Here is a 27,632-nt window from a genome sequence, read left to right on the forward strand (position 1 = left end):
GGGATACAGCAGCCCGGGCAGAGTGGTGTCGCGTCCTGCTCGATGCCCTGTGCCCTCCACTAGCCTCATGCCTTGCCCACGAGTGCGTCTGCCCGTCAGTGCCAACTAAGTGGGCCATGGTGTGTGTGTGTGTGTGTGTGTGTGTGTGTGTGTGTGTGTGTGTGTGTGTGTGTGTGTGTGTGTGTGTGTGTGTGTGTGTGTGTGTGTGTGTGTGTGTGTGTTTATATATATATATATATATATATATATATATATATATATAGTTCCTCCAGTTTCCCGCACCATGTTTCTGCTCACCACACACATCTGCTCGGTGCTCATATGCGATAATTAAAGACCGATGATTTCCCCCAGGTGCAGCCACTGCGGGGATAAAGATCAGGAGTTCACACCGATGTCTCGGCGAAAAGGAAACACACCGACCGAAAAAAAAAAAAAAACATTGTGCGTTTTGTTAGTTAAGCTTTAAATGGGGTCGGGGTTGAACATCGCTGCTGGCACTCTCTGTACCGTGTCTGATGTGGGACGTCGGAATCATGTTCCGATGGAGATTCACCTCTCGCTCCTCTTCGCTGTGATAGCTTTCATTACCTCTCTGACACATACAGACGACTCCGCTCAGTCCATGGCACTCGCCTATGCACTGCGTCACCTTTCATTTGCCTGCATTAACCCATGTTGGCCTGAGATCAGATTCTATAAAATGTCTTCTACATCCTGACAGTTTTCTGAAAAAGCTATGTTTCTATGTCAGTCGTTCTTCGATTTTTCAAAAATAGCAGACCTACAAGCTCGTAGCGCGCCACTCGGTGGCGCGCTATGAGCTTGTAGATCTGCTATTTTTCAATAGCTAAAGCATAACGTAATGCTAACACCAAAAGGGGTTCACGCCCAAAATGGGTTAAGTGCCCATAACACCTGAGGCCTTCTAAATCAGCTAGTTCTTTCAAGATGTATCCATTTTTTTCACAAATAGCTCGATGTACTGTACAAGCTCGCAGTGCGGCACACGGTGATATACAAGTGATTGTATATCTGCTAATTTTTTAATAGCCAACACCCAACTCTAAAATGAAAAGGATGCTTTCCTGGTTTTAATGAGTTAAAACCCACTTAAACCCTGCATACTTTGTTTTATGGTAAATGGCAAAAGGGAGCAGATCTGCAATATGTGTGAGCGTAATTATAGATCTGCCATTTTTCATTGCATGTTTGCCTATTTTTGCTTAATTATTTCTCCATACAGTGTACGTACAGTGTACGTACGTACCCCCCAGCTAGGGGACGTTATTTGCCAAGTCCGTAATACGGACCCCAGCGTATACTATGCCCTATATCTTGCGCCACCCCTTACCCCTTATTTCTAGACTTATTTGCAATTTTTTACTATTTTAACCCATTTTGGGCGGGAACCCCTTTTGGTGTTAGCATTATGTTATGCTTTAGCTATTGAAAAATAGCAGATCTACAAGGTCTGCTTGTAGGTCTGCTATTTTTGAAAAATCGAAACGATCGAAACGACTGACATAGAAACATAGCTTTTTCAGAAAACTGTCAGGATTTAGAAGACATTTTTAGAATCTGATCTCAAGTCAAAATGGGTTAAAACATAGCCGTTCTTCAAGCTAACGTGTCGATGTAGATTGCCTAGTTGAATTCTTTTTAAATGTTTTAAAATAGTAAAATATGGCAAATAAGTTTAGGGATAAGGGTTAAGGGGTGGCGCAAGATGGAGCCCTCTGTGTATATAATGATTGAGCTGCACGGCAGCTTTTAACATAGATCCGGTTGCTATGCAACGCCTCCGTCACCACCAGCTATGGGACGTTAAACCTGATGTCCGTTTACCTCGGTTATGAGCAGGATTTTCAAACCTCCATAAGTCGGAATCCATGAGAGCCGTCCATGGTGGATCTTCAGCCATGCAAAGTTCGGACGTCATTTGTGACTTTCTATACCGCGTCGCTCCCGACATGTAAACGTTTCTGTGTTCCTGGTAAACACTGTGTGTGCTAATGCTAATGCTAGCAAAGTGTGTGTATTGAGTGTGTGTATGGGTATGGGGGTGTGGCATAGGTTAACTACAGTACATTTATGCTAAAAGCTATAGCGGCACAGAAATAATTAATGTTCCCCTAATTTTGCAGAGTGTTCACTTCACCTATTTTTGGCTTTCTGTTCGCCTATCATGACATACTGCACTGTACTGTACACCGAATAGGAACGTCAGAGTTCGTGTGGTTAATTTTCTTCACAATGCAAATGGAGGATCAAAACACACTGTGTGTCCTTGAGTCGACTGAAGCGCATCAACTCATACTGTACCCCTGCATTTCTTTTTCTCCATTTTCCCTTTCAGTCTTTCTTTTCTCTCTCTCTCTCTCTCTCTCTCTCTCGTCTCGTCTTGTCTCTAAAGCAGTCCTTTTCAATGGCTGTACAATTGGACAGCGAGCCTATACAGTCATGGGGAATGTAGTCTTTGAGCCAGTATTTTCATACCCCTGACCTCATCTTAATAGCAGCCGCAGAGGCTTGAGTGAAGTGTCATTGGCCAATTTGCCTTGTTAAATCTCCCCTAGAGATGAATATGTGCAGCCTGACAATGGGAGCCGAGGCTGTGTGGTGATTCCACTCAATCAGCGCCGCGCTGACAATCCGTCTTGACAATCCGGGAAAAAAGAGGAAATATGACACAAATGTTCTCATAAATCTATTTAGTATAAGGCATAGCCAAGGGCAAAGTACTTTGGAGCCTGCGAGAGAGAAAATGGAGTGGGAGAAAAAAAAAAGTTGAACTCAGAGGATATTAATACCGCTGTGAATATATCTATTATCCACATTCATTTTCAAGGCACTGCGGCATAATAAAGCAGTGCCCATTTCCCATTTAAACTCCTAGCAGTACTTGGCTCTGGGCTGTATTACGTATAGACAGAATGCCTTTCTGTACGGGGCGGAACACAGAGAGAGATCGTTTGTCTTTCCGTTTCAATGGAGAGAGACGCTGCAGCGCGGGGGGAACGGTCGGGTTGAGGAGGAGATTCTCTTGTTGCCATCCCAGGGAGCCCTGTGGTATCTGATTGACGCGCGCTTCACAGAAAGAAGCATTGGAGAAAGATAGACTGGGTTAAACAAAGGACTTCCTCAGTGGGCTAATGAACGGGCCTGTGTTTGCCTCAGATTGTTGATTGTTATTGTACATGGCTACATGCATGCAGTTATTATTTAATCTAATACAATGGCGTTGAGCGGGTTCAGGTAGGGAGGCTGGGAGAGAACATCATGTGACCCATGGGAGGATCTCAGCTATTTCCCAAATGTTCAATTATTTCCTTCACGTCTATCCATTGTCAGTGGTTTTGGTGCAATATTTGTTTAATTATTATTATTTATTTTTCTTAGGCCACGCATTGTAACTAACATTTAAACCATGATAGATTCATTGAAAACATCCATCATTGGTTCTGGTGACTATAAGGCCAGATTTAGACTGCAGTCACATCAAGTCAAATCCCATTAAAATCTGAACACTACACTACCGTTTGCAAGTGTCCAGATCCGAACTGTGCGTTCACACTGACTTTAACAACAATCCAAAGCCACCCTGCGTCGACATATCTGCTTTGGTTACCGTGGTAACCAACAACAATCTGACATTGCAGATAGGACCGCCTGTAGCCGTTCTCTACCATTCCGCGAGAAATGAAACATCCTTGTTTCTGTACATTTCGAGAAGTTTAATTTGTACGGAGGCATCCCCCAATGACAGGAGTGCCGAAGTCTGACGTAATTTCACATCCTACACGGTTTGCATTTAACCGTGTAGGATTTCCAATAACCTTCGGAATTCCAATAACCTTTTCATATCGCGTCAAATAAGAACTGTGTTCCAAAAATAAACAAATGATCCCGGCGGTTTGACTCATATGGATATAATGCATCAACTGAGAAAACGCTAATGTTACACCCGCCAAATTAACATTTTTGCTAGAAACAGACTATCAAATATGACTGACTCACTGACTGTTGTAACGATACAGAGACACCACCCAAAAAACTAAAATACATCGCATGGATGCACCTGGGACGTATCCTCAGTTATCAGGGTTTCGGGTCTCCCAACATCATACCGGTACTGGGAGGTACCATTCTGGCGCGGAAGGACTAGGCTCTGTGGGTTGACTCCTGTCCGGGCCCCTCCTACGTCTCACCAGGTCCACTCCTGCTCTCACCAGGTCCAGCCCCTGTGCGTTGCACCAGACTCCCAGCACCAGGCACTTTATTCAGGAATGGTGGATTCTCGAGCCGCAATGGTTCAACAATATCGCAGAGACAGTTTATTTATTTTTGGACAACAATTCTTATATGAGAGGATTTAAAAATGAAACTTCTGCGACCCTGGACCAGGGGATGAGCGAGTGACGCCAGGACTTTGGTACAGATTTCATCGCCTGTGACAGACGGTCTGTCCGCTGTAGTGCTGACATAATGAAGTGACATTATTCCTATAAAACAAACGTGTGTTGCACTATTGTTTTCTCTTTTTTCTGTCCTCTCGCTTGTTTTCTTTCTTTTGCTCTAGTTTGGTTGTTTCTCTCTCTCTCTCGTTTGTTTACTTAAATGAAAATACTTGCGCTCTGTAATGACGTCACATCAGTAGCGCTCGGGTCGCGCTGCAAGTGACATTTTGGATAGTTTGATATGCGACTTGGGTCACTTCAACTGGTCGTTGCATTCAGACTGAGGCAGATCTCCTCAGATCGGATTTAAATCAGATTTGAAAACTCAAGTCACATTTAAAAAAATCGGAGAAAATCTGATTCCATGTGACCTGTCTGCATTTAGACTTATTTAAGCAAATCGGATTTCTATCTTGAAGTGACACAGATCTGATTCAGGCTACATTCAGGCTAGATTTGGTTGCCAGTGTAAATCGGGCCTAACACTGCCCTTTGAAGTTGGTGGAGCGAACGGTTCTCGAGTTAAGTGGATTACAAACAAAATGCATTTAATACAGTAGATAGATATAGATTATGTTACTGCCTGGCATGTTTGTTGTTGTTATTCTAATGTGCTAAACGATGCTAAAGAGTGTTGTAGGCAGGCCAAGTGCTGTATGCACGTTGATAAGACGAGAGAAACCCTTCTTCTCTGTTTACAACTTAAAGGTATATTCAGTGATTTCGCTTCATTCAAATATCACTTATTTTTTATTTGTATTTGGATAATCCTCCCTACTATAGAGTGTGCTGACCATATAAGGAGTTCCTCCCTGTCCCCAGTGAGCCCCTGGGGTCAAAAAACCCTAGTTTCAGTTTTGGTGGCGGGTGGCAAAGCCTTCATCCAATCAGGATGAGAGGGGCCTTCCTCCAATCATGTGTGGGGGGCGGGCCTTGGTGCACATGCTGTTGCACTTCCCCCCACTGTAGAGCGTGTGCATGTGCACATTTTGTTACCGGGGCGGACTGGGTGGTTTTCCAAATCACCCAAATCACTGAATGCTCCTTTAAGATAACACAAAGATTTACAGTACTCCCGGAAGTTGATCATCTACGAGACAAACGGTATAGGCAACACGGAACATTGTCCAGACAGAATATACTAAAACTATAGATTGACAGGGCAATATAATTGTATCACAGTAATGTGTCACCAAGTGCAGCTTGCTGACAAATACAGTAGAAGCCAATGAAACCTCTATTTGTGGCTTGTTCTACATTTTTTTTTACCCTGCAAATGTTCCAGCTGTCACACCTGAGGAGTACATTCTAGTCTCAGATCAATCCATAGAGATGTGCCCTATATTTTACTGAATTGCTCATGCCAAAAAATATGTGGTGCTTACCACTGCTTCACAACCCTGTATGGCAAATAGGTGTGTGGGTAAATGCTTGGAGACAGCCAGAAAGACAGACAGCCATGTATCTGTAAGGAGATGTATAGTTTATCCCATTTTGGGCAGGAACCCCTTTTGGTGTTAGCATTATCTTATGCTTTAGCTATTGAAAAATAGCAGATCTACAAGCTCATAGCGCGCCACCGAGTGGCGCGCTACGAGCTTGTAGGTCTGCTATTTTTGAAAAAAACGACTGACATAGAAACAGCTTTTTCAGAAAACTGTCAACTGACATTTTTAGAATCTGATCTCAGGTCAAAATGGGTTAATAAAGTTTATCATTAGTTGCTAATTGAAGGAGTATGAAATTAAAGTAGCAGCAACACAAAGAAGAAAATGTTTTCTCCCTCAGCCAGTGGGAAAGCAGACACACCCACGGTAGCTTTAGCCCGCAGATGGCTCAGAAACAAAATGCAATAGTCTGGAAATGAAAAGTAATAATAATCAATGGTGTTGCCATGACAAATGACTGTTTGTCTTTGCAAATCTATCCGTCTTTCTATTCCGTCAACATGAGCACTGTAATCATTCTATGAACAGATAAACTCAAGACATTCAACACGTCCATTAGAATGGACTGACCAGATTTGGGCAGTTCCCTCAGAGTTCAATAATTGATTAATCGGTCAGTTTGGACTTATATGGATCAAGACTTAGTTGATCATTCGTTTCTTTTTTAACCTTTTTCCCCCATGCTGAATGAATTATTTCTTGAAAAATGATGAGCACTACTCTTGTAAACTCTAGATTTAACAATATAATTATACCAGTTTATAACTTTCCAAGCCAGTATACTGTAGGCCTTGTGAATCATTAGAATGTTCAGGTCTCAGACTCACCAACCCCGGATAAAAAAAAGGTCCTTTCTATGATTGTACAGTATGTAGCAAACGCAAGTTTACAATTGTCTTAATTAAATCAAGGAACTAGTCGACAGTTTCCTATGACTGTTAAGGCCTATTCATAGTCTGGATTTTCGGTGGTGAGGTGACCATTGAGCGGTGGTGAGCAAAAACAGAGAGAAGGGCTGGAGCGGTGGCGGTGGTTTGCTCTTCACCGCGGCTCGTGACGTCATGTTGTAGTTCGGTGGTCACCCCACCACCGACTGAGCCTTTAGTCGACTGATAATGTCTCACCAAAGTGAGGCTGGACACAGCTAGGTGCTGTCGTCATGTTGCCAGAGTAACCAACAGACTCAAGCACTCCAGGCCTGTTTTCCACAACTACCGTAATTGCACTGTGAAGCACAATGCAATGCTGATTTGAGTCACTCAACACTATCAACTGAACATTTATGATGGTCACCTTCGTTCAAGGGCTGGCAGAATACATAATTACAAAGTATTTAATTTGTCCACATTTGTCCTCGTTGAAATGTCTTCTCCAGGGCTCCCTTCTGTATAAATAAAGGTCAAATAGATCTGTAACTAACAAGTGATAAAGAATGTCTTCCTCTTTAACCCGTTTTGACCTGAGATCAGATTCTAAAAATGTCTTCTACATCCTGACACTTTTCTGAAAAAGCTATGTTTCTATGTCAGCCATTCTTCGATCTTTCAAAAATACAAATTTGACTGGCAAGAAGACGTTGTCGACAGTGGCCGCGTGTCGCTGCTGCCGAACCTTAATGAAGTATACATAAAAGCAGTCGACTCACTGGATCTCGCCGGGTGGTTAAATCTGGGAAAGGGTATTACGTCGTTGCTCATAAAGTCATAATAGTTTACTGTGTGTGTGTGTGTGTGTGTGTGTGTGTGTGTGTGTGTGTGTGTGTGTGTGTGTGTGTGTGTGTGTGTGTGTGTGTGTGTGTGCGCACGCGTTCGTGTATCAGCTGGTGTTCTATATCAATGCAAAATCTCCTTTGCTGCTTGTGTCGGAGAGCTCATCATTTATACATCAGAGGAGTTTGACAAAGGCTACTTGTATTATTGAAGGCACAGCACTCTCCGTGCACACCATGGCGCACACAGTATGACAGACTGTCACTTCTCAAGTCTCAAGACCAAAAATGTATATTTGACTTGACTGGACGGTGGACATTAATTGTGCGGTGCTCTGCAGGCAGATTTCCACATTTAAAGGATTTTGTTAAAAGTAAACCGAGGCTATCCCTGACCCTAAACAAAGGCCGCAGATGCGAGCATAGCACTTTGCTGACCTCCCAGAAAATAGATTATGTCACCATTGAACCTCCTCGGGCACACACCAGCAGCTAGAGTACCATATATGTAGGAACTAATAGCGAGGCTGATCTTAAGAGCCCCTCACGTCATTAGCACTTATTCACTTTCTACATGGCGTCCCTATTTTGTCATTATAAAGTGGAAACCTTCCCGTCGATGTAGCATAGGTACATACACTGGCACCATTAGTGGTCGCGGCGGCCCGACCAGCAACAACATCGACTCTCATATAGTGTGTGTGTGTCACTGAGCCTCCAGACCCCTGTGAAGTGATTCTCCGGAGCATGTTGTCCTGTGTTGGGATCAGCCTGGCCCCGCTAGCGTCAAACGGACAGACCTGTCACGAGGAATATGAGGAACTGGAAGCAGACCTGTCCAGCTCCACCAGCACGGGATGAGTGATGAGCTCTCCAGAGATCCACCTCATGCTGGATGGGCAGCATCATTGGGAGACCCAGAGTCTCTCCCTCCCTCCCTCCCTCCCTGCTCTCTCCCAATCTCTCTCCCGCTCTGTGAGGGAGAGAGAGAGACCTGCTTTCCTGCCTCTCTCCCGTCCCTCCTTTCCTCCCTCTCCTCTCCTTTCCATTGCTCTGCGGTTGCTTGCATCCACCACTTTGCCCAGGCAGTATGGATGTAGACAGAGATAGACACATGCAGGGAGTCGGGGCTGTCCTGGTTAGCATGGAGCTCCACTCCCTGACAGCAGATCTCTATGAGAGTTGACAATGGGGCCGGGAATGAGAATAATGCTGTTTGCCAGGCGGGGGTCCTTGACATGAAATAGTGTGAGAACGACTGGATTTAGAAGACATTTGTAGAATGTCGTCCTCAGGTTTAAATGGGTTAAAATGCAGCAATGTTTTTCTCTTTCAATGCAACCTGATGAATGGAACCAATCCCCCGCGGGTTCAAACTATTCAAGCAATTTCAGAGGTAATGGTCGCCCGGTAGGCACGTATGCAGCGTCTCACGTGCACACACGCAATTCAGAACCAGCATGTGATTGTTAACCCATTTTGACCTGAGTTAAAAACATTAACATTGAAAGAATATATATTCAAAGATTTGCGCCACATTTTTACGATTTTTCAAAAATAGCAGACCTACAAGCTCATAGCGCGCCACTCGGTGGCGCGCTATGAGCTTGTAGGTCTGCTATTTTTCAATAGCTAAATTATAACAGGGGTTCCCGCCCAAAATGGGTTAACCCATTTAGACCTGAGGTCGATTCTACAAATCTACACAGCTTTCTTAAAAAACCCATGTTTCTATGTCAGTGGTTCTCAAACTATTTCATGTCAAAGGACCCCTAGAATTATATGTATCTGGCCGTCGATCCCCATCTGAAAATATGTTATTCCAGGAAACCCCCCAGAAGCAAAGATTTGAGTTAAAAAACCTTCGCTGTGAAGTATATATTCAAAGATTTGCACCACATTTTCACGATTTAAAAAAAAAAAAGCTAAAGCATAACATAATGCTTGAAACACCAAAAGGGGTTCCCGCCCAAAATGGGTTAATGTTAGAAAAGTGAAAGCCTGTCAAACACTGGCAGGTATAAAGCCATTTTCTGAATCATTGTGCATGTGTCTGTCTGTCTGTGTTTTCCGTTGTGATTCTCATGCATTTGTATGAGGGATCAGATAATGTTGCTGCTGGAGTGTTTACTTCAAGTGATACATCTTGAGGCATCTGGGGCCACCTACGGGAGCCAGCAAATAACAGAGAAAGGAGACAGAGTTGATAATTACCTATAATAGCAGCATGAGTGAAACATCACCTCATTGAGTTTTCACTGCTTTTGCAAGACAAAGTGGCCCAGACTTTAGTCAGGCACCTATTAAATCATTTTAAAACATGGTCGCCCCCAAAAAAGCTTGCAGTTTTGCTTTTGGTGTGCAACGTTGTGTTGTCATTCTTCAAGCCCCATGTTAGCTGCCAAACTGCACGCACGCACACACACGCACACACACACACACACACACACACACACACACACACACACACACACACACACACACACACACACACACACACACACACACACCTATCACAATACGGATATGTAGAACGCCCGAGCAGAGAAACACAAGCTGTGCGTCACGTCGCTGCCGGGACCAGCTCTCGTTGTTCACAGCAGAGAGACGAGGTAGAGCCATGCATCTCCTCCACTGATGATAATTAGAAGGTAGGGAAGAAAAAACATCAGACATTTATCTTATCTGCCAGATTTGCCAAATAACCCTTTTTAACCTGAGATCAGTTTCTAAAAATGTCTTCTACATCCTGACAGTTTTCTGAAAAAGCTATGTTTCTATGTCAGTCGTTCTTCGATTTTTCAAAAATAGCAGACCTACAAGCTCGTAGCGCGCCACTCGGTGGCGCGCTATGAGCTTGTAGATCTGCTATTTTTCAATAGCTAAAGCATAACATAATGCTAACACCAAAAGGGGTTCCCGCCCAAAATGGGATAAAGACATTTCACACGTACTGTAGGTTACACACATTTGTTATTTATTCATGTATTTGCTACTGTTTTGCCCCCTTTTGTTTCGCTACCTAGTACATGTTATGTTTCACCTATACCGCCACTGTGGCTGATGTTTCTGGCTGTGTACGTGTGAATACTGACACATTTATTGGATTTGGGCGTCAGTATTAAATACTGTTTTCAAGATTGAAGTATGTCATTAAAGCTGCTATAAGCAATAATATGTCAACATTTTAATTTCAGACAGCCAGCAATGGGTGGAACGCTCCCCCCAAAAAAATGTGTCTCTGTGACTCATCTAGGGGCCACAATCTGCATACAAAGATGTACCTAGAAGCTTTGTCATTGGTCGGAAAAAAAAACCCGGTCGCAATGACTAACCAATCAGGAAGTAGACAGGCAAATGACCAATGACAAAGCTTCTATAGGAAAATCTTTGAATGCAGATTGCGGCCCCTAGATGTGTCACAGAGACAGAGACTACATTTTTTTGGGGAGCGTTCTACCCATTGCTGGCTGTCTGAATTTAAAAAATCACACCTGTGTGAACTGAGTGGTGCAGTGATGTCACACACTAACCATAGCAACCATGCTCACATGTACGTGGGGCCACGTACAGGTACACAGGTACACAGGTACAGACAAAGCTGGTTGTTGGAGTGGTTTGCACCACTCAAAAATAATAAAAGTCATTACAATTTTGACATATTATTGCTTATAGCAGCTTTAACCCATTCAGGGCGGGAACCCCATTTGGTGTTTTAAGCATTGTGTTATACTTTAGCTATTGAAAAATAGCAGATCTACAAGCTCATAGGTCTGCTATTTTTGAAAAACCGTGAAAATGTGGCACAAATCTTTGAATATATATTCTTTCAGAATACTTTTTTTTCCAGGCCTAAATGGGTTATAGCAGCTTTAATATTCATTAGAGATATGTGGAAATAATAATTTTTAAAAAAAGTCCCCCGTTCCCCCTCTTCTGTTTAGCCCAGAACTGGAGGTCTAGAACGTTGGGGTCATGTGATCACGGCGGTGTACGGTGTCCTCTGCAGGGCAACGTACCGATTGTACTGAAATACGGCAGCTATTGATCTGTTACAGTATGTTATTGATCCTTGTACTGTATATAAAACCCTGTATGAGAAGCAGTCTTAACGTGATTGAGAGCTTATGATGAGACACGTGTTTTCCCTTCTTCCTTATCTTCCTTTGGAAACCTGGCGTGCCCTTTTTATCACTCACACTAGATAATGAATTACCTTGCATGGCGCTGTTCCTGTAATTGAACCATTTATACTGGACACTCCAAATTCCCGATAGAAACTTAAGTGGTAAACGGTCCCATTTTATGTAATGGAACTTTAACTTGTAGAGGCAAGAAATCGGAGCCCCAGATCCACTTGGGAAGGGCAGTGGCTCGGTCTTGATGTTGGCCAGCCTGTGATGTCAGTTGTCTATCTATGAGATGCAGTACATATCTATGATTCATGACACCAAAGGACAGTGTCATTGTGGAAGTGAGATCTTGGTTCTGACCTTTTTTGAGTGGTGTAAACCACTCCTACGACTGGCTTTGTTAGTTTACGTGTCTGTCTGTCTGTCTGTCTGTCTGTCCGTACCAAAAAAAATGAGCATGGTTGCTATGGTCACCCAGTTCACCCGGGTGTGATTTCATTACGTCAGACATGACGTCAGACCACAGCTGATCAGGCTATATAAGACCTTACACCACTCAGTTCACACGGGTGTGATTTTTATTAATCTACGCCCCATTTTTCTTGCAAACACAGGTGTGACATTATGAACATCGTGTGGAAGCCCCGTATGTCCAAAATTGTTCAGGTTTACACGTGCGGTGTCAGGTTCAGATCTGCTATACTCTTGATGCTTTGGTGTGACGCTGCAGGATGATCACGTATAGGGCATTAATTAATGACAAAACACAACAAGTTTAAATATGGAGATAAGAGGTTTCTGGCCGACGGCAACAATATACAGTCCCATTCTGTTGGTCTGTACCAGGCTGACTTCTAGAGGTACCTCTCAAAACCTTTCATGTGAAAAGTACCTCTGGAAGCCACACCTCTGATGGGTGTGGTTTAGCCTTAAGGGGTGTGTTTTTTCCACCCACTGGATTCCACTGGATTCCAGCTGGCAAATAGTAATTTGCACTGCATTTTTAGGGATTGGTAATTGTCATTGTTGCTGTCAAGGAGTGAAACATGTAACAATATACCCAGCATTACTCAACCTTTTAATTTACCGTAGTATCATATATATATATATATATATATATATATATATGTATATGGCTTGCGGCTGCCAATAGCCGAGTGGTTAACCCATTTTGGGGCGGGAACCCCTTTTGGTGTTAGCATTATGTTATGCTTTAGCTATTGAAAAATAGCAGATCTACAAGCTCATCATTTTTGAAAAAAATCGAAGAACCACTGACATAGAAACATAGCTTTTTCAGAAAACTGTCAGGATGTAGAAGACATTTTTAGAATCTGATCTCAGGTCAAAATCGGTTTAAGGCTCAAATCATTGGACTTATGTGGTACATGTCTTAACCACTCGGCTAATGGCTATTGGTGGCCCCAAGCCTTATCTTGTTATGTGCATCCGGGTTTCCTTCTCAAGCGTGTTGGACTCTCTCTCTCTCTCCCTGTTTCTGTCTTCCTATACCCTGTGGACTATCAATGAAGGAAAAGAAGGTATATAAGGCTTTGTTTATTTGCAGACTGGCAGTTTTCTTTCTTTTTTCTCTTCTTTTTTTCCCCTCCTTTGTGTGCTTGGCGACATGCACAGAGAGCTCTTTTCAAGCCATGACTTGGATTTGGACTGAACTATGAAAGAAAGAGAATTAGAGATGTTCTGTGGCTGTCTCGAGTGCACATCTCTTCACCTGATTTATATACCCTACTATGTCAGTCGTTCTTCGATTTTTCAAAAATAGCAGACCTACAAGCTCGTAGCGCGCCACTCGGTGGCGCGCTATGAGCTTGTAGATCTGCTATTTTTCAATAGCTAAAGCATAACATAATGCTAACCCAAAATGGGCGGGAACACCTCTTTTAAACCCCCCACCATTTTAACCTTTTAACTAGTTTATTTTCTTTTTTTTTGTGGCTTTCGCCTTTATTTAATATTTTTTATGGAGGGACAGACAGTAGGCTGACAGGAAATGGGGAGAGAGAGATGGGGGGGGGGGAAGACATGCAGTAAAGGCCGTCGGGATCGGGAGTCGAACCCGCGGCACACTGCCAGACTGGATTTACCAGCCAAGGTGCCTGGACCAATGAGCCATGGCCCAGGCCACTAGTTTATTTTCTAATGAAATAGTTTTTACTTCTGTTTTGTAAAGCGACTTTGGGTACCTTGAAAAGCGCTATATAGCCCAGGCGGTGGCGTAACCGTCTGGGCACCCGACTGGTAATCCAGTCGCAGTGTGCCGCGGGTTCGACTCCCGAGCCCGACACGGCCTTTACTGCATGTCTTCCCCCATCTCTCTCCCGTTTCCTGTCAGCCTACTGTCTGTCCCTTCAAAAAAAAAAAGAGAAAAAAAAAGAAAAGAAAAGCGCTATATAAATTGTATTATTATTATATTATACGTAGTTGCACGACCGGTGTCGCGCACACAAGATTGTAGATCTGCTATTATGGTCAGTGCGTGACACTGCGCAGCCAAGAATAAATCAGGGGTAATGGTCAGCAAGAAAAGCTGTTGCAGCCTCTCGGGATCATGTTGTTTTTTGTTTTTTTTTTCAATTGCACTCAGCCGTAACCGTAGTGACAGTTGATTTCAAATTGCCATTGTTTCACCCTGGCAACGTCATTTTCTTTTCTTGCACCATCGTTGACTTGTCAGAGATTGTTGTTGCTAGTGGAAATTGATCTAACAGCACTTGGCTACCTTTTTATGTTCAAGATTCCACATTTTAATTTCCCCAATGTGTGTAACAGTACTGCATGTACAGCCAACTCTAATATTGTGTTATCATTTTCCCCATGTTTCCCCACATTTAACCCATTTTGGGCGGGAACCCCTTTTGGTGTAAGCATTATGTTATGCTTTAGCTATTGGAAAATCACACCCGTGTGAACTGAGTGGTGCAGTGACGTCACACACTAACCATAGCAACCGTGCTCATCTGTACGTGGCCCCACTGTATCTGTGTACACACATACACAGATACAGACAAAGCTGGTTGTTGGAGTGGTTTGCACCACTCAAAAATAGCAGATCTACAAGCTCATAGTGCGCCACCGAGTGGCACACTACGAGCTTGTATGTAGGTCTGCTATTTTTGAAAAGTCAAAGAACGACTGACATAGAAAACTGTCAGGATTTAGAAGACATTTATAGAATCGTTCCCAGGTCAACATGGGTTAATATTGTGCAAGAACATCACAGCATGCTTTCCAGCAGGCGGAGTAATGAGTGAAATTATAGGTCGTCTTCTTAGGCAAGGGTCTGTTCTGTCTGGAACGGTGGACTGTCACATACAGTACAACACCCAAGAATAACAAATAATTTGCCACACCATCTACTTGAAGATGTCAACATGTTGTTGGAAAAACCGCCCACTCCCCGGAGACAGCCATAATATAAGCAATGAAACCACAGTGTCAAATCTGAGAGCCAGCCATGACATTGACATCAACGTACAGAAGTAGTCATCCTTTGATGTACCGAGCGAGCGAGCGAGCGCTGTGCGAAGGCTGGCCATGACCATGGCAGCCTTCCTGTCGGAGCTCGATACAACAAGCCACGGGGAAGCAGTCTCACTCACACGAGAATGGACTTGCATTGGAAATAAAAGGAGCCCCTATGAAGACTGTGTATTATTGTGCATCGCAGATCTGTGCGGCAAGTGAGTCAAATCTCCCCAAAATAGCACAGTGCTCGACAGAGAAGGGAGGAGAATGCGATTGGCTCAGGACATTGCCGCGGAGCTTTGACGTATGTATTAAGCCATTCTGGGCGGGAACCCCTTTTGGTGTTTTAAACATTATGTTATAATTTAGCTATTGAAAAATAGCAGATCTACAAGCTCATAGCGCGCCACCGAGTGGCGCGCTACGAGCTTGTAGGTCTGCTATTTTTGAAAAATCGTTGTGCAAATCATTGAATATATATTTCAGAGCGAACAATTTTAACTAAAATATTGGCTTCTGGGGGGGGTCCCTGGAACTACATATTAGGTCCGTAGCCCAATAGAGATAATTCTGGGGGTCCTTGACATGAAAAAGGTTGAGCACCACTGACATAGAAACATGGGGTTTTTCAGAAAAATGTTAGGATTTAGAAGCCTTTTTTTTTAATCGACCTCAGTCCAAAATGGGTTAAACACAGATGCTAGCACGGAAGAGAGGGGGTTTGTGAGAGGGCCACACACCATTCCACTGACCTGTCATGTAATTGCTCAGCATTGGAAACCGCAATGGGACTTTGCCTGGCAAACTGTAAAAAGACTAAAAGAGGCACCAACGGGGTGGTTTTACCGAGCAGTGCACACGGGAACTTTGTGGATGTTTTCACAGGGAGAGGAAACTCTGATAACATGACTGTCAGGGGAAGCTGATAAGCAAGATAATGAGGAGTATTGCTGTACAAATGTGCAGGAAATTGAGTTTTCCCCCCAGGTGATCCCTGCACCCACCAGATAAGGCCCCATTGAGGTGTTACAATAATGAGTGCAGGGGATTGTAATATTGACTGCAAAATACAGTATGTTCACCGAGCGCAGGGGTCTGTTCTGTTGTGTTCTTCTGCGTGATGGATTAGTGCTGAGATCTATTATTGAAAAGGCCAAGACTGAAGCATTGAAGCAAGGAACTGCACTTCAGTGAGCATACGCCTGATTTATACTCGGTCACGCCGTCGTGTCGCACGCTGGAAATTGCCGATCTATTAGACTCCCAATGTATCGAGCTGCAATGCACTGTTGAGCTTGTAGATCAGCTACATTTTTGTAGCGTGACACCGTCCGGCACACTGCTGTTAAGTATAAATCAGGCTTTAGTACTTAAGCCATTTCTTCATTTGCAAACACTTCGGAAGCCACACATTACGTATTTCTGTATGTATTTAATGATACAGAGTTGGCAGAATTATATTCTGGATTCATCAACATTCATAAGGGTGACTACCGAAGGCAGGATTGAAGACTAAGTGGTGTATGTGAGAACATTGGAGCCATTATGAAAAACCTGTGTTTTTCTGTGTCAGTGGTTCTCAAACGTTTTCGTGTCAAGGACCCCCACAATTACATGTATCCGGCCGCCGACCCCAACTAACTATTTTTGTTCCAGGGACTCCCACAAACAAAGATTTGATTGAGTTAAAGATGTTCAATTTAAAAAGTGGGCACCCTGGGTCTAGCCTGGCTAATAAGCCAGACCGAATCAGCCGTTGGCAAAAACAATATTGCCTGCCGGCGGATTGCGGTCTGGAGAGGCTCAATTGTACGCCCATTTCCTACACCAGAGAACTGGTGTGGCCAATCGGGACACGGTATGCAATATGGGTGTGCTTTGGTACAGTGACGTTCAATGCTTGAGACCTTTGACTGACAGTAGCTCTTTCCCCCCCGGGAAACAAGATCCATACACAGCATCTCCAGACTCAAATACCACACGACAGTGTGATTTGAGTCTGGCTTATTAGCCAGGCTACCCTGGGTCGCCATTTTGAAAGATTAAAAGGGCACATAATGTGTTAATTAGGCCACAAGGATGCCCGACACTTACTGTACTTACTGCTGAATATTTTATTTGATAGTTTTCTTAATATATACAGTACCGTATATTGTAAAGCATCTTCCCCTTTTCAATCTTGTGATACAATGAACAGCTTCCTCTTGCCCATGTTGATGATGCTATTATCACACATCAAGCAGGTGTGTGTCTGTACCCAGTGGTGTAAAGTACTTTAGTATTGTACTTAAGTACAAATTCAAGGTACCTTTACCATGTGCGATACTTTTACTTCTACTCCACTTCATCTCAGAGGAAAATATTGTACTTTTTTTTCCTTTTTTTTTTTTTACTTCACTTGAATTATTTAAAAACGTTAGTTACCAGTTACTTTGTAGATTTGAATTATTATTAACCACTTCAGCCAAATTTAAACTTTGTCTGTTTGAAAATAGCCGATCTACAACAAGTAGTTCTGCTTTTTCAAAAACTTGTATATGAAAGGGATTATGAAATACACTGAATGCATAATGAGTACTTTTACTTTTGTTTAACTATTTTGATGCCAATACGTTTGTACATTTACTCAAGTAAATGTTGATTACAGCACTTGTACTTCTACAGTGTTTTTACATTGCAGTATTGATATTTTTACTTGTGTGTGAGTACTTTTTTCCACGACTGACTGTACCGACGTGAGCAAGCGGCCCCGCTGTACAATTTTGAATTCAATTGCGATTTCGGGGCAGCTGTTCTGCCATGTTAAAAAACAGATGGCGGATCATTTCAAATCTCATCCCTCATGTCTCCTGGCAGATATCATTAAGGGGGGAGCGACCCCCCCCCCCCCCCCCCAAACCCGCTCTGACCTTTGTCGACGGCGGGTCGACATGGCATGTGAAAATCAGGGATCAGGCGAGTGGCATTTTTCAAATCAGCAGAAAGGGAAGGTTAGGCCACTTATCTAGCCTGTCAATTACGGCAGCACTCATTCACGTCGATCAAGCCGCGCACACAAATCACGTGAAGCCGTGGAGGGAAACGCACAACATGCCAGATGCGCCATTTATCCCAGGAAAGGCAAACGGATCGTTCTCAGACCCGATGCAGCAAAAACCGCCCCTGGTTTTCCATTCCTCCCTCTGCTAACATTCCCTGCCTTTTTTTTATTGACCACCGCTCACAGGAACGTGTCTGTGGCTCAAATGCTGTGATAAGGATCTCGGGCACAGCTTTGCGGCACTCCGTGCGTCAGCGGGGTTAGGAATTGATTTCGGCCACTAAATTGGGTCATTTTTATCATGGGCTGCCATCAATATATAATTTAAAAGCGTGGCCGAGGCAGGCATCGGCGGGCCAATCGTTGGGGGGTTTTACAGGACCCCGGGGAGTGGGTTTCTCAGTGCTCTTTTTTGAGTTAACGCATGCCACCGCGTGTAAAGATTCCACCACCTTGTGTGATTTACGCTTCCCAAAGGACCACTATAGCCAACATGTAGGCAATCACAGCCTAGTTTCCCCCCACATTTGAATGTGCCTCGTTGGGTTTGCGCAGGACCCACACCGGCGTGTAAAGACCACACAGTGTGTGTCTGCACTCTGTCATAATCATTATTCTCAACCTGCTATATCTCCTTAGCGTCCTTGTCCTGGGAGAACAATGTGATTGCATATGATGAGGATGTGCTGAAGAATGCAAACGGTGTATAAAGCCATGGACGACGTGTGTGCTGCACACACTGTGTCTGTCCGCCTCCAGTGTTTTTTACGGTATTACGGTACAGTCGGTGTGCTTTTGTGAAGGCTATAGCAGGTTTGGTTAACCCGTTTAGACCTGACATCGAAATTAAAAAAAAAAAAAACTTCTAAATCATGACAATTTTCTGAAAAACCTCATGTTTCTATATCAGTGGTGCTCAATATTTCATGTCAAGGACCCCTAGGATTATATGTATTTGGCCGCCGACCCCCCCCCCCCCCCCCCCCCCCCCATCTGAAAATATGTGGTTCCAGCTGGGACCCCGACAGAAGCAAAGATTTGAGTTAAAAAATGTTCGCTGTGAAAGTATATATATTCAAAGATTTGCACGCACATTTTCAAAAATAGCAGACCTACAAGCTCACTTGTAGGTCTCGGTGGCGCGCTATGAGCTTGTAGATCTGCTATTTTTCCAATAGCTAAATTATAACAATGTTTAAAACGCCAAAAGGGGTTCCCGCCCAAAATGGGTTAAAGAAAATTGTTACTGTAGCAAAGCTATTACAATATTGCCTATTTTCCTTTTGTATGACAGGTAGTTTGTGGAAGCTAGCATAGCTACAGTATTACAATCTCACCCCCATCCTTCTTTTCCTTAACAATCTCCCCTATTTTCTTTTCTTTTCAATCTCACCAATTTTCTTTTCCGCTGCTGTCGGGACACAGAAATCCTTTTATTTCCATTTTTCATCTTTTCCATATCCTATTCTATAAGTCAATACCATATTTTTATACGTTGTTGTATAACAACGTGGTGCAAAAGTAACACCGTTCAATACGAGCTGAACAATGACGTGGCCAAAATAGGGACACCACGTGTTTTAGTAAATTGTTTTGGATATACTTGAGGTTTTCTGAGCGACAGCGATGGTTTGCAGCCGTTTGCTTTTGGCCACACATTCCCATTCCAGGCTAGTTCCACTCAGTGGTGCAAAGAATTGTTGAGGTACTTTCACATAACTGGAGTATTTCCAATGTTCTATACTTTTACTTCTGCTCCACTTTTTATTAAGTGGTGCAACCACTTCCTTAAGTGACTATGTGTGTGGGTGGGTGGGTGGCTCGGTGGCTGGCTGGGTTGGTGGGTGGCTGGGTGCGTCTGAGCATGAAAACAGCATGGTTGTTTTTCACCACCTGTGCGCAACCTAACACACACACACAAACACACATGCACATATTAACCGTATATATGGTGATTTTGGGTGTGCCAGTATAGTACAATACAGTACAGTAGAGGGACCCCCACACGGTAACTCTGTCATTTCTCAACCGTTTCGGACGCGGGGCGGCTCGCCGGAATCAGGCCGGCACCCGGCCTGCGTTCCCCCCCCCCCCCCCCCCCCCCCGGGACCCCCACACGGAGTTGCACGGTATACTTCACACGGGTGTGATTTTTAGGTACTTTTACATAACTGTAAAAGTACTTCCAATGTTCTATACTTTTACTTCTGCTCCACTTTTTGTCGTTTTCGCGACTACAGTTATTTGGAAACTTTAGTTACTACTGTAGTTACTTTGTAGATTTTACGTGGCTATTTGAAAATGGCAGATCTACAAGCTCAACAAGCTCTGTAGATCTGTTATTTTTATATACATTTTATACGTATGTTAACTTGTGAAACAGAACCTTCAGGCTTCTACATACGTATTTGTACTTTTGGTACTTTAAGTATTTTGATGCCAATACCTACTCAAGTAAAGCATATTTGCATTGCAGTATTGAGCATTTTATTTATGTAAGCACAGCATTCCGGTGCCATGATTTCTATTTTGTATTTTACCCCCATTATAATGCAATTCATTCTTCTCTCCTCCGACTTAATCTCTGCGTCCAAGAAATTAATTTAATCTTGCCTCCCATCTCTTTGTTTCCAAAATAAATCTGAACAGGTCTTGAGCATGACCTTTCTTTTACATATTAATCATTTGCATTTTTCACACCCCTTCTTTCCCCCCCCCCCCCCCCCCTCAGCCCTGTGATACGGAGACACCCTGCGTGATCCATATTCAAATATTATTCAAATAAGGTGCACTAAATTTGCATGTGAAATTGAGGGTTTGAAGCCAGGTCACGTGCACGTTGATCAGAGGGACAAACTCCATGGGGTAAGGGGAGATATTACAAATAAATGCGCCGGGTATTAAAAATGGACATCAAAGGGATGTTTCCTATTGCATACAGCCATACCAGACTTAGCCCCCCCCCCCCTCTCCTTCTGTAATGAATATGATATCGCCTTCTCTATACCTCTGCCTTAGGCTGCCGGGGAATAGTTCCATGTCCTCCATAATGCTAAATGCACATAGAATAAAGCATGACGTCTTAGTTGCTGTTGCTACTCTGTGGCCGTGGCCACATTCTAACTTGGCAACAGGTGTAGGTCTCAGCCTTTTGAATGTCATTGTGACTTATACCGTATGGGCGTGGCTTCTTAACGATCTCGGATTTATGTGCATCATTAACCCATTTTGGGCGGGAACCCCTTTTGGTGTTAGCATTATGTTATGCTTTAGCTATTGAAAAATAGCAGATCTACAAGCTCATAGCGCGCCACCGAGTGGCGCGCTATGAGCTTGTAGGTCTGCTATTTTTGAAAAATCGAACGACTGACATAGAAACATAGCTTTTTCAGAAAACTGTCAGGATGTAGAAGACATTTTTAGAATCTGATCTCAGGTCAAAATGGGTTAATACCCTGCAAACAGATGGCGTGCCGAACGGGCAGGGACTGGTCCACGGGGGGGCCAGGGCAAGTGTGGGCGGTCCCGGTAAAAAATAAAAACACCTACGACGAATGGGAGGCTGACCCGAGCCCGATGACGGACGCCAATCGCCGCCCCAGCCCGGACGCGGGTGCGGCCTCCGTTGCCAGAAAAAACGTGCGCCCCCGATCCATTTTTCTCGGTTTTAATGGTTTCTCGATTTTACTGTATACGTATATACGGTATATATATAATATATATCTTAGTTGATTGGTCCAGTGATTTTTTTTAATTTTTTTTTAAATGTTTTTTTTTTGTGGCTTTCGCCTTTATTTTATATTTTTTATGGAGGGACAGACAGTAGGCTGACAGGAAATGGGGCGAGAGATGGGGGGAAGACATGCAGTAAAGGCCGTCGGGATCGGGAGTCGAACCCGCGGCACACTGCCAGACTGGATTACCAGCCAAGGTGCCTGGACCACTGAGCCATGGCCCAGGCCAGGGTCCAGTGATTTGATAGACATTATACACAGACAGAAATACAGACAGACCCTCGTATAGACCCTCTTTCAAATTGTGAATGTCCCTCGTGCACACAGGGAAAAACCCAGTCTCGTAGTGAATGCGAGGACGGTGGGGGAGCCACACTAGTGTAGACAGACAGGCTCCTGGGAAGCCCTATGGTTTTCTCCTCCCCTGCGTCGTGGTGGTGGTGGCATACCGGCTGAGCCCTGCTCTTTACAGAAAGGTCCTAGTTGTTTTATTCCACCTGCTGAAGCAGAGGTATAAGGAGGCACACAATCGATTGTTTCAGGACCAAATTGAGCCTGTGTAGAGCCGCGGGCAGCCACCTAGATAAAGCCGCTGACGCTGTCTGCACTGTTTATCATCAGGTGGCCTTTTCTGTGTGTGTGCCGCGCTGCCACTCTGATGTGTTAAGTCATAATAGGGGAGCCGCCATTCTTTGGAGGGGCTGCCAATAAAATCACAGACAAAGGGGATTATTGCTTCTTCACGTTGGCCCATCATTGTGGACCCCCCCGTTCCAATTTCTAGAGAGAGAGAGAGAGAGAGGCCCAAGCCTTCATTTTTCAGATTACTACCCTTGCCTTTTTGGCTGACAGAAGGTCACGCACTTAACAAGTAAAGACACTAGGGGTGCAACAGTTAATCAAAGACATTGTTTGAATTGATTATAAAACAAAATCTATTTGGGGGATGTAAATAAAAGATCATCACATTTTTAAGCATCGATTCAAAACGAATAACCTGCTGTTGAATTATTCGATGCATCGAAAGGGTAATCGATAGAACCGTCGCTGAGAGAACGCAGCCCTGACAGTGTCACAGCGTGAACTTCAGCCTTTCTCAAATGCGTGCCCTAATAAAAAAAAAAAACGAAAATAAATCTTTCCCCTCGGAATAATGTGATCAAAACCCTGCTTTGAAGGTGGCTCTCTTTTGTAAAGTCTTTCCGTTGACCCCTATGTCGTTATTCCACTTCACGGAGTAGCTACTATCGTACATGCACTCGGGGGTATGGGGGATAACAGCCAGCAAACCCCTAAGCTATTGGTTATTGCAATAGGCTGACTTGCTGCGAGCTACAAACTGCCTAAAGTTATGGCTAAATGGTAGCAGACAGTGGAGCTGCCTTAGGCCAAAGAGACTTTAACCCATTATGGGCGATTGGGCCTTTTGGTGTTAGCATTATGCTATGCTTTAGCTATTGAAAAATAGCAGATCTACAAGCTCGTAGCGCGCCACCGAGTGGCGCGCTACGAGCTTGTAGGTCTGCTATTTTTGAAAAATCGAAGAACGACTGACATAGAAACACAGCTTTTTCAGAAAACTGTCAGGATGTAGAAGACGTTTTTAGAATCTGATCTCAGGTCAGTATGGGTTAAGAGTGCATACAAGTCCCGCATGCTGTACTACGTCTTTCCTGCTCCGACTTCCCCCGAAGTCTCTCTCTTGCCAGCCTTATGCTGCCTGTCACCTAAAGCGGTCCACTTTTAACTGGCTGTCGCCAACTGTGGCTTGTTCTCCTCAGTGGTGTAAAGTAACTAAGTACATTTACTTAAGTACTGTACTTAAACCCATTTAGGCCTGATGTCTAAAATTAAAAAAATTACGCATTTTTACGATTTTTAAAAAATAGCAGACCTACAAGCTCATAGCGCGCTATGAGCTTGTAGATCTGCTATTTTTCAATAGCTAAAGTATAACTTAATGCTTTAAAACACCAAAAGGGGTTCCCGCCCAGAATGGGTTTAGTACGATTTTGAGATATATATATATATTTTGCAGAGTAAAGATCTGCAATTTTCTGAAGGTTTTTATACATTTGAAAACTTGTGAAATAAGACATTCTGCAGAATGAGTAAGCTACTTTCTACTTTTGGTACTTTAAGTACAGTACATCTTGATACCAATTACACAAACATTGCAGTATTGCTACTTTTACTTAAATAAAAATGTGAGTACTTCTTCCACCACTGCTTCTCCTCTTCAAGTGTACTTTGAGTTCTTATTTTTAAAACATTATGGAAGAACAATTCAACTAAGCACTTGCCACAGCAATTCCATGACATCAGAAGCTGTAGCTAGACTTTCTTTTCTTTTTGCTGTTGAAAAGACAAGCAACAATGCAAGACCAATCGGTTGCATTTCTGTGAGATTTCAGAGCTAAATTATACAGTAAAGGTGCAGTGCAATATATGAGGATGGTGAATCAAACGGAGGATAAAATGTAAACCACTCTTTCAAGATAAATGTACTTTTGTTCAAAACCAACAAGCCTATTTCCTAATAACGTGACTGACGCCACACTCATCTGCTAACACCACAAGGGTTTTATTACACAAATGGAGATAAGGTGCAAGATTATATTGTAGAAGGATCAAGATAAGAAGCTTAGATGAGTGATATTATATACATTGTAATCTGTGTTTAGCCTTAAACACTTGAACCTTGACGTCCCAATTTAGGGCATGGCATTATTAATGTTAAAAATAGCAGATGTCGTCATCATCATTTTTCGACAGCGGTCGAGATCGTGGATTTCACAATATTACGCCAGACTTCCCGGTCCTTCATTGCCACCCCCAGTTCCTGCTTACTGATGCTTGTGTCCCTAGCGATGACATCAGGGAACGACAGTTTTCTACCTCTGGTCTGCTTTGAGGCAGGACTCCAGAGAAGAAGGGAAGATATAACCTCATTGTCAGCTCTGTAGCAGTGGCCGGCAAACTGTGTTCTTCTGGATCGGACTAGTGAAGAAACACGGGGAAGGTTGCCGTATATTAGATTAGTCGATGGGTGGCTATTCCAAGAGAGATTTTGCGCTCTCATTAGAAGGCAGGTGTAAGTGCCATCCAACCGTTTCTCTAGTTTCTTTGAAAGTGTCCATGTCTCGGAGCCATAGAGTAGAATCGGCTCAACGGTCGTCCTAAATATTTTTACTACTTACTAAGCTGGGATGACCAGATCTTATGCATGTCATTGCAGGCTGACCAGGCCATACCCTTCCTAGTTTGAAAGTCCTTTTGGGAAGAAGATATATATGAACCCAAATACTTGTAGTCATCAACCTGTTTCAGAGGAGTGTTGTTAAGTGTTTTTATAATGTGGTTATTGTTGGATTTGCATATATTTACGTATTCAGTTTTCGTCTCGTTGAGATAAAGACCAACACAGTTGGAGGCCTGCTCAAGAGACTGAAGGAGAGCCTGAGATTATTCCAATGATTGACTGATAAGCACGATGTCATCAGCGAAGTCAGTGTCGGTTAGGTATTTAGCAGGATGACGAGTTAGTTAGTTGGTAGCCCTTATCATTGATAGTATCAACTAACATACGAAGAACATAATCAACAACAATAATAAATAGAAACGGGGCAAGTGTGTCGCCTTGGAGAATGCCAGCAAGGATGGGGAATGATGGTGTTTCTCCGTCAGGAGTAAGGATGATACGCTGAGGTATTTGTATATATAACTTTTATGGCATTGATCATTTTGTCGGGGATACCATATCATTTCAGAATTTCAAACATTTTGGCTCTGTCCACTGAATCAAAAGCCGTTGAGAAATCAACAAAGACTAGTGCGAGATCGATGTTGCAGAGCTGTGATTCCTCAATAACCCTAGGATTTGACTCAAAGTGGATCTACCACGTCTAAATCCGTTTTGATTGTTTCGGAGTAGAGGCTCAACGAGGGGGATAAGACGATTAAGGATGAGTTTGTTGTAAAGTTTTGCAGCAATTGGCATTAAGGAAAATTCCTCTCCTTGCTTAGGTGTTGGGATGATCTGGTTCTTAGCAGATGTACAAGGTCAGCACGCGTTGTATTGCGATGGCGTCTTTCTTTTATCAATTTTGCTATTCACCGTACAACGATAAAATTGCAAATGCTGATTTTGAAATCCTGACTAATAAACAAGAAGTCCCATGCCCACCACCACTGAGGTCGTGGGTTCGAATGCACCGTGGTCCGTGGTGCATCTGGCTTCGTCAGGCGTCTACAGTTGGAGGCCATCGATATTGTCCTTTTCTTTTTGCTGAGGTTTGCGTGATCTGCGCAAAAGGACAGTTAACCCCTTTTGGTGTTTTAAACATTATGTTATAATTTAGCTATTGAAAAATAGCAGATCTACAAGCTCGTAGCGCGCCACCGAGTGGCGCGCTACGAGCTTGTAGGTCTGCTATTTTTGAAAAATCGTGAAAATATTTATTTCAGAAAACTTGAGGATTTAGAAGGATTTTTTTAAATTTTGAGGTCAGGCCTAAATGGGTCAAATGATAAGGGACAATATCGGTGGCACCCAACTGTATGCGAACACAAAATAGGCCCGTGTTCGGGGGAGGGATAGCCGGGCGCAGAGGGCAATATCGTTCAGTGCACCTGTCAGCAGTGAGCGTTGGGCGGCTGGGGCTCCTCACTGTGGCAGGTGAGTCAGTAAGATACAACAGCAGTGACAACAACACAGAAACGTGTGTGGGTGGGGAGGAATTAACGACTAAATTGGTGAGAAAAGGGATGGGGCAACTCTAAACAAATAAAAACAGAACATGGAACAATATAGCACACTTTTTTTTTGATTGATTGATTGAAAATTGTATTAACAGTTTGCAGAATTACAGTACATTTCAAGCACAAACTCAATACAAAGGCTGTTAACTGTGAGTGGACGACCCAATTAAGCATTACACTTGTTTACAACAGGGTCCACCATGTTCAATTCATCAAAACATTTAGAGACGTACAAATAGACACTTCTATATAGACAAAGAACAGAACAGGAATTCATCATAATGGAGGTAAAAAGGGAAAATAAACATATACAGTGAGGGGGAAAAGGGGGGGGGGGATTCAGATTTTACGGGGGCCAGTTTCGAATTGCAGCCATCCGTAGGTGCCCTTTGAGAGCGGTTTTGAAGGAGTCAAGGGATTCGCATGTCTTAATGACTGTTGGTAGGGCGTTCCACATTTTGGTGGCATAGGAGCGAAAAGAATTTAGTCCCTTGTTTGTGCCGAATCTGGGTTGTACATGGTTCGTTGCACACTGTTCTGGACTTGTAAGGTGTGATGTCTTTCTTTGTTTCTACTTTGAATTAGGGATATTGGCCGATATTATCGGCCGATATGTATATGCATAAAACATTAATATCGGAAAATATATATATTTTAAGTTACAGGAGTTCTTAGCGTATGGTGTGTGTGTGGTATGAAATGTGAGCCTACCATAATCACAGTAATCCTTAATATTTCATATGGGCTTTTGGAGAGAAATGAGCTTGAAGCTTCAGTCACTTGAGCACTGCAGTGTGTGTGCACCTGGTCCTCGTTGGTGCTCGTTATCTCATGCTTCTGCACTGGCCTCAACATCTATGTG

At 43.4% G+C, this 27,632-nt stretch overlaps 1 protein-coding gene across 1 annotated transcript in view; it reads left to right on the forward strand.

The window, feature by feature from the left end:
* The window catches only part of LOC306920670 (protein diaphanous homolog 2-like), a gene marked incomplete at both ends in the record, with an annotated part of 127,029 nt that extends 118,552 nt beyond the window's left edge, over positions 1-8,477 (forward strand). Inside the window, one exon of the mRNA XM_079497489.1 lies at positions 8,338-8,477. Within this exon, the coding sequence (XP_079353615.1) occupies positions 8,338-8,477 (140 nt within the window). The remainder of the gene's footprint in view (positions 1-8,337) is intronic.
* Between the last annotated feature and the right edge of the window lie 19,155 nt (positions 8,478-27,632).

Source organism: Electrona antarctica (genome assembly GCF_951216825.1).
Source record: "Electrona antarctica genome assembly, chromosome: 1".
Classification (NCBI taxonomy): domain Eukaryota; kingdom Metazoa; phylum Chordata; class Actinopteri; order Myctophiformes; family Myctophidae; genus Electrona; species Electrona antarctica.